Here is an 8,586-nt window from a genome sequence, read left to right on the forward strand (position 1 = left end):
TGTTTTCAATTAATACACAAAATATGATATTACGACAACAAGACAATAACATAACCGAAGTGAGGTTCCATTCAAATATCAATTGTCAATCAAAGGAATAACCCACTTGATCGAGTTAAACTAATACTCGTATCTTATGAAGGAAGAGAACACAAATCTCCACATTTAAAATTAAACTTGCAACTTCATTTTGTTGGAACTCTTCATTTCTTGAAAAGAATCTTGGAAACACTTGACCATTAGTTCAGGGTCAGGGATGATATCTTTAGCAACCATCACTTGTAGATTAATCTTTCCAGCATAGCTTACCAAGAGAAATGAAATTGCCTATAATCAACAAACAAACAAACAAACATCAAAATTCAACATGTAAAATTTAAAGCATGTATGAAAAATAAAATTCTTAAGGATTATTTAGCGAGAGAGAAACTTACATGAGATGTGCTTGATGTATTCAACTTTATGTCCGTTATAGGGTTGTCACCAATCACTAGGTCCTCGGAAGGACCCACAACATTAGACATGCTCAAGGTTGTATGACTTATCAATTTGTAAAAGATCCAACAACCAACCTGAAATTTAATGTCATTTAATTTCTACTTATAAGCTTATGCATTTGCATGATTCAATTTAATATATTGCTCTTAAAAAAAGTAAATGGACTAACCTTTGGGCCTAAACAGGAAATTATAACATTCATCATTTTAAAACCAAACTGAGCATAACAGGATTTCTTCATTTTGTCCATAACTGATTTCTTCTGCTTAACATGTTCTAAAGGCTTGAGCCCATTACAGCAATCAATTGGCACAATTACCACACTTGATTTGTTTCCCCATCCAGTTAACTCAGAATTAGGAGTCTTCATCAAATCTGATATATCCTGTTTTATAAAATACAGTAGTTGAAATTTTTGTTATTGACAAAGAAAATGTTAAATAAAGAACTTAAGGAATCGAAGGAGTAATTTTATAAGCATTTGATCATATGTTGCAGCCTAATTAAGATTTTTGAAAGAATTGTGATTTTCTTGTCGATTTGATTCTCGATCTCTAAGACGACAATGTTATGTTGATGGCCTAACTATGATAATAGTTGGTTCGTGGAGGCGGATGCACGATCCACATGGTGCATCCGCTCCAAAATACAAAAAGGCAGAATGAACATTCAGATATATTCTAATGAACATGGTCATATAAAAGAACATAGTAGTCATTTTTAATGTACATCAGTTTTTTATGCAACAATTTTGTATATATATTTTGTATAATGAAATAGATAAATAGTACTATAATTAATTTTTTTTACCATACATTAATTACAAATCATTTCAATTTTTTTTTACCAAAAGTTCACTTTCTCTCTCCAAACAAAACTTCAAACCCATTTAAATTCCTCAAACCTCAAACAAAATTTCAAGAAATTCGAAATTTTGAGCCCAAGATTGTTCAAGATGACAAATAAAAACGAAAAGTAAGACCAAATTCGACATTTATACTTGTTTATTTGACATTCATACTTGTTTATTTTGAGTTTGAGTGTTTGTTTTTTATAAATTTGATTGAAAATTAATTGCGATTTTGATATAATTTTGTTGTTGCAATGAGAAATAAAATGAAATTCTTGAAGAAGATCAACCGATTAATATATTTTGGAAGAAGAAAGCAAGCAAATAGACAAATTTAGAAAAAGTTGTAGATCTAAATAATACAATGTACATTACAGTAAAATGTTCTATTTTCATATACTTATATGATGCAAATAATACAATTTACATAAAACATGTAACCAACATTATAACATATATGTTCATTAGAATATAATACAATGTACATTATAATATAGTAAAATGTACATTTTCATATACATACATGATCATTTATACCAAATGTACATTTACTATATGAATAATGTTCTTTAATATTATCGTGTTCTTTACTAATATTACAAATGTTCTTTAGATTTACAAAAAAAACATATAAAACTGGATGTTCTTTATAAAATAGTTATATGTTCTTTACAAAACAACTATATGTTCTTTACTGAATAGCTAAATGTTCATTCCGCCTTTTTTTAAAGAACACTGGATGCACCAAGCATGGTGCATCCGCCTCCACAGAAAAAATTTCATAACTTTGATTTTTGAGATGATCTATGTCCATGTTTTGATTACGAGTCATTTATATACTCCTTACTTCTCTATTAATTATTACTAAAACAAAACATATTGACTTGCTACAAAGAACAACGTTAATTAATCTAATTTTGAGGTAGGTAAAAGTTGTTAAAGTTAAGAAAATTGATTCATTGTTGTTAATTTCGTTGGATTTTTTTATTTACCTTAGATCTAGGGTTTTTACTTGGGGAAAAACTGCTACCTACCCTCTATCTCTCTCCTCTCTATTGGTTTTTGGGGGACGTTGCACTTTTTCTGGGTGGTTTTGGGTGATTTTGGAGGCGGTTAGATTTATGGGTGGTGGTGTCGACGACTGATAGGTGGTTCCAGTGTCGATAGGTGGAGTCGGCTAGGCTGTGATTTTGGTGGTTTTATGGAGGGAGGGGTTGAGCACGTGACTCTCACATAAGGGTCAACACCGGTGCTCAACCCCGGAAAACAAGGTCAGTGATCTGAAACCGGCCTAAGGTGTTACCTTGCGAAAAAAATCTGGGTTTAAGTGTGCTTTCACAAGAAAAATTTTATAAGGTGTTTTTTCACAAAGAAGGTATTATAAAAGGTGGTTTTTCGCAATTTTTCCAAAAAAAATCCCGCTTAAATGCTTTTTAATGACACCATTTTCAATTTATTTTTATTTTTATTTTTTTAAAGCTGAGCTACTCTATGTTTATTGCTTTGAAAATTGTTTTATGAATTATGACTACAAAATCAAATAGATGCTTCTACAAACTATTATACTATGTACAACCTGTTAATTATTAGAAGCTAAAAAAATTTTGATAACATTGGTGTTAATTGTATACTGTATTTTTTTTTCCCTTAAGATTTCATTAATATACATTCTTAACTGTAATTTATATTTATCTCTAATAATTCTAATATTGTAATAGAATGTAATTCAATATAACCTAAGTTACGAGAAAGACTCATTTTAATTTATAATCGTGCATCGTACTGGGATAACTTTTAAAAAAAAATAAAATTAAAATAGCACGGGAATAACCTAGTACTAGTATAATTAAAGAAAGCCACTTCTTTTTTCCAAAAAAAAAAAAAAAAAAAAAAAAAAAAAAAAAATTACCTGCATGGAAGAATCTTTGCGAAGATTAACTGGAATGATAAAACTAAGTTGCAGGGCTTGTCGCACAGCTAAACCAGAAAATGAACAATTGAGGTAAGAGCAACATATAGGATACAACGGATTGTCCTCGAGTAGCCGTGATTATAAATTAATAATCAAGATCAAAAAGATTTTTTTGTGCAATTTCCAACTCTCATGTTATACAATTATACTTTTAATTACAGTACATACCAATGTAAATTACTACTCTCTCCGTTATTTTATTAGAGTCTCATTTCTCTTTATTACATGAGTAATAATTATTAGAAATGAGACTCTAATAAAAGTTTTGATATTTGTATATCATACATTGAAATGATTCTAGAGATCACACATAATTCTGTCTTAATTTATTTGTAAATATATAAGAAGAAATAGGCGTAGCTTGACTCTGATCTTTTAGTAAGTGAACGGAGATATGCAGTAACTAGAAACAAATATAGCAATAAAGAAAAATGATACCAGTAACAACTGAAATAAAAAAAGTGTTATCACCTGATGATTTAATGTTTAGATAATTGGACAGTCCTGATGATATGATCCCTAACAGCACATCATTAATAGTCTGCATCACGCAATTACTTAATTGGTGAGACGAAAAGAATACCATCTACTTCAAGCATTTGTGAACCACAACAAATAAAGATCCAAAAAAGTACACGTGTATTCTAAAATATTAATATAAATTGAAACGCTGACCCAACAATAATATTAATTAATATAAATTAAAATGCTGACCCAATAGCTGACCTAACAACGTAACAATGTTCGTCTTTTCGGTGGAAAAAATGGCTTTAAATAATCTCAATTATTATTTTTTTGGTTTGAAAGGAACTACTACGTATCGTTGTTCATGTGCGCAAAATAATATACTCCGTACAACTTGTTTAAAAACAAATTACTCTGTACAACTTAAGCCATTTTCTCTCATCAACATCACCACCTATTTATGTATACTAGTAGATTCCTTCAAAAATAATAATTTCTTTTTTTTCAAATAAAATAGTAGATTAAACCCAGTGCAATGCACATTAGTTAAATAACTATATTAACAATAAGTTTTACAAAAATATTTGATTTAAAATAGGAAAATTGGCTTAAAATAATACTCCCTCCGTTTCATAATGTTAGTCTCATATACTAATTTGTGCGTTTCAAAAAGATCTACCCATATTGAATATATTTCATTTATAACTTGATTTTTTTGGAATTAATTGGTTGTGGATTGATGACATGACTCCAAGTAAGGAAATCTTTACCTTAAATTATGCAATTATGACTTGTGCTTTTCTAATAAAAAATCAAAAAAGTTAACTAAAGTAAACTAATTAAACTAATTATGAACACAAAGTCTTAAATGTGGCTAGCCACATGGTGTGGCCATTTCACATAATTACATATAAGGCAATTAATTAAGTAGTAGGGGGTTACGGTGATGAATAAATGGGGTTACCTTAATATATGTAGGTTACTTAAATGAGAAAAGGGGGTTACTTTTTTAAATAAGTGGAATTATTCTTTCATTTTTTTAAAACAAAAGAATAGGGGTTACTCGAATGAACAAATGGAGTTACTTATTTCTAAATTACATGATTTCACTCGTATAATGAATTTGGGTTACTTTTATGGATTACGTGAGGTTACTCTTATGAAAAAATGAGGTTACTCATCATGTAAATGAAGATTACTCTTATAAATTAATGTGGCCACACTGTGCGTCTAGCCACATACAAGACTTGCCCAATTATGAATTATGTTATTGTACTTTAATATTAGATTCCAAATATATTTCTTGTCTTATTTTATGTGATTGATTCCATATGAGACTAACATTATAAACGGAGGGAGTACCACTATTAACGGTGTGTGTAAAATAATACGAAATATACTAATTGCTATCAGTAGTACCACATTTTGTACTATATGTGCAAAACAGTACGCCGCTCACCGAAAAAGTATCATGAGGAATTTTCCGTCTATAATTATTTATTATTAATTCTCTGTTTTCCTTTCAAAATACCTATTACGTTAACAATTTCTTTTACAGCACAATTTAAATTAATGATACCCCACACCTTTATTGGTTTTTTTTTTTTTTTTTTTGTAAAAAACCTGTAGTAATTTTTGCAACCACGTAATAGTAAATGGGTACTTAATTGCATTATTATTTTGATATAATTACTTTCAAAAACTGTTTAAAAAATACAAAAATTTCCCCACATTGTTTGGTTTGTGAATGCTGGGAAAATTTGGATTTTTGAAACTAAGTATATCAATATAATAATTCATTTAAATACCCTATATAGTATATACTACTATGTGAGTAGAAATTATTGCAGGTATTTGAAAATAAAAATATTTAAGCACATATAAACAATTCCAAAAAAAAAAGTCAAACAAAAAGATGAGGCATTATAAATTTGGATTATAAAGGAAATTGTTAACATAATATTATGTATTTTGAAAAGAAAACATAAAATACATATTATGTTAACTATTTCCTTGAAATACTTTTCCAGTGACTGACATTAGGCCCAAAAAGAAAAAAAAAAAAAAAAAAAAAGACTAAAAATGTCTCGGTTTTTTTTTTTTTTTTTTAAACAACTAAAAATGTCTCGGTTAAGAAATGGTTTCATCATGATTGATAAACTATTACTTTTTATTAATTGGAAAATCAAAATAGGCACATAACTACATAATAAAAATGTACAGTAAATTGGCATGCATATATATCTAGTGGAAAAATGTTAAAACATTTATTTTTATTTTTTTTCATTTTAAAAAGCTTCTCATTAGATTTAATTTTTATATACTTTGAACTAGTGAATCATTTATGTAATTTTTTTTTTCAAAAAAAATAACTTACAGCTTTAGGAATGACCAATTTGATGGACTTTAATTCATCAATGTTAAACTTGGCAGTGACTAATTTCCTTGGCCAAAGCTCCACCCCATCACTACCACTTAACATACTAACCTCGTCTTTCACCCAAAATATTCTTCCTATAACTTTGAGCATTATCACATTTGTATACCATAAGCTTTTGACTAGCGCCCATACTCCTTGCTTTCTCCACTTCTTCTTTGCACCATCACCTTTCTTAATTTGGCTAGAACCAGCTTCACTTGTAGCATCAGAAGCCGGCCTCGATTTACCAAAACACGCACAAAGCATAGACATCAAGGAACTCCCATCACCTAATGCATGATGAACTCTCAACACCACACAATTTAACCCTAATAATACATGGACTTCCCATAATGGTTTGGTTTCACTTAACGGTGTTGACACTGAAATATCAGCTAAGAATGAATTGATTGCGGCTTCTTTATCCTCTTCTTCATCTTTTACACCGGTTGTTTGGTGATGAACAAAGACGTGATCGTCAATGTTAACGTGAGTTCTTTTCAATAGTTCAATATTACCGCTACTTTGATCCCTAACTACGAGGCTACAAAACCTCGGGTGTTTGAGCATGATCGAGTTTGAGATCGCTTCCTTAAGACTTATAACATCGATTGGATCCCTTACTCCCATGGCACAGTTGATCACAATCTCCGATTTCCGGCTGTAAAGCTTCCGGAATACTTGGCCGACGGGTGATGAAGGAGCCTCGTCTTTATACTTAAACTCATGCTCATCATCCTCACCCATTTTTTGTATCATTATTTTAGCTTGGATTGTAATATTTAAATTATCTATGTGATATACTAATTAACTCAACTACGTTCTACATATATATGAACTCGACTTTGAAGAGTACATGATCTCATTGAATTAAGCATTTAAGAAAGAGCCATGCCCGATTAGTCTATTTGATTGACTTTGTTTGTCAATCAATTTTGCTGGGCCAGCTCATTTTAATGTATTACTATTACCTTTATTTCATATTATTTGCAATGATTTGACATAAAATAAAGAGGAAAAATGTATAAAATTGAACACATAAACTGTATATAAGCATTAAATGCACTCTTGAAAATTGTATAAAATTAATGCTTATATGTAGTCCTAAGGGCTATGTATAACATTTTCCAAGGAATAGGGTAATGCTATATATATAAGCAATAAATACACTCTTGAAAATTGTATAAAATTAAAAATTCATGACAAAAACACGCGAATTGAAATTTTTGCTGAATTGATTTTTTTTTTTTATTGAATTAATTTTTTTTTCTAGAACTGAAATTAATTTTAATGAAGTGAAATTATTTTTGTTGAAGTAAAATTAATTTTACTGATTCTCTTTTATATTTCTCTTTAAAATTACTGATTTTTACCGAACTTAAATTATTTTTCCTAAACTGAAATTATTTTTACTAAATATTATTATTTTAAGGTGAACTGAACAAGGCCTTACATTGTCGTGCCATCCCACTCCTGAGGAAGTTGCTCATCAATTCCTATGGAAAGCCTCCACTTACCCAAAGCGATGAGTAACTAACATTGTGTTTAACAATTAAAAGTCCGTAATAAAAATAACGAAGGGATTTACTTGAAATTCTACTATGAAAATAACTATAAATTATATTGGAAGAAGTACACATAAATCAAATTGGGTATAGTCCGAAGAACCCTAAGGGCTCCAATTGAAATCATATAGTGTAATTGTTGGTTGAATGGGTGATGTGGCATATTAAGGAATTGAGTTTGTGACATGACATATTGAGAAATTAAATATATGACATGGCCCAATGAGGAGCCTACGTGACACATAAATGTTCACAAAAACGCCTTTCAATATAAGAAAATTGGCCGCAACAACACCAACTATGATAAAGGTGCGTGTAGCAGTACAACCTTTTAAAAGTGCGGTCCACATCATAAATTATGTAATTGAGTGCACATATTAGCATAAATAAAAGATGTTAATGATTTCAGAGTCAAGCGGGAGTAGACAAGAGCTTCATATGATTATTTCCGTTGGTCCATAATTGCCTTCATAGCCTTTACATGGTTCAAAGGGCTTGGGCCCATTACAGATTTAATTTGGATATAGTACTCTGTCTAATGTGTGTTTTGTTTCCCATCATAAATAAATTCTACATTATAACCCGCTACTTTTTGAAATTCTACGTTGTGCCCCTGGTTTTTGAAACTTCTACACTGTAACCCTAAGGTCTCATTGGTAACTCTGTTGTACCCTTGTCGTTAAGTGTCCGTTAATAAAGTTCCGTTATCCCAAAAAAATTAAAAAAAATTAAAAAGAAAAAAGAAAACCAAAATCACCAATTCAACCACCCACAACCAGCCGCTGCAACCCACGGCCAGCCCTACCCCCGTCCCCTC

At 30.1% G+C, this 8,586-nt stretch overlaps 1 protein-coding gene across 1 annotated transcript; it reads right to left on the reverse strand.

Moving 5' to 3' along the window:
• On the reverse strand, positions 1-6,963 carry LOC145560329 (wax ester synthase/diacylglycerol acyltransferase 11-like). Its single transcript, XM_081621584.1, has 7 exons — positions 6,418-6,963; positions 6,163-6,372; positions 3,792-3,861; positions 3,258-3,325; positions 668-883; positions 435-572; positions 1-327 (listed from the first exon to the last, which is right to left on the reverse strand). Exons 1-7 carry the CDS (start codon positions 6,961-6,963, stop codon positions 172-174), a joined length of 1,404 nt encoding a protein of 467 aa, XP_081477710.1. The 3' UTR covers positions 1-171.
• Positions 6,964-8,586: the final 1,623 nt, after the last annotated feature.

This window comes from Chenopodium album, chromosome 9 (genome assembly GCF_948465745.1).
Source record: "Chenopodium album chromosome 9, dcCheAlbu1.1, whole genome shotgun sequence".
Taxonomy (NCBI): Eukaryota; Viridiplantae; Streptophyta; class Magnoliopsida; order Caryophyllales; family Amaranthaceae; genus Chenopodium; species Chenopodium album.

What these genes read in the sequence shown, in the direction of transcription:
- LOC145560329 (XM_081621584.1), bottom strand. Translation starts at nt 6,963, where the DNA reads ATGATACAAAAAATGGGTGAGGATGATGAGCATGAGTTTAAGTATAAA. An exon ending in CTTCTGATGCTACAAGTGAA is followed by an intron (nt 6,373 to 6,417) that starts GCTGGTTCTAGC and finishes GCAAAGAAGAAG; the next exon opens with TGGAGAAAGCAAGGAGTATG. An exon ending in GCAAAGATTCTTCCATGCAG is followed by an intron (nt 884 to 3,257) that starts GTAATTTTTTTT and finishes TTTATAAAACAG; the next exon opens with GATATATCAGATTTGATGAA.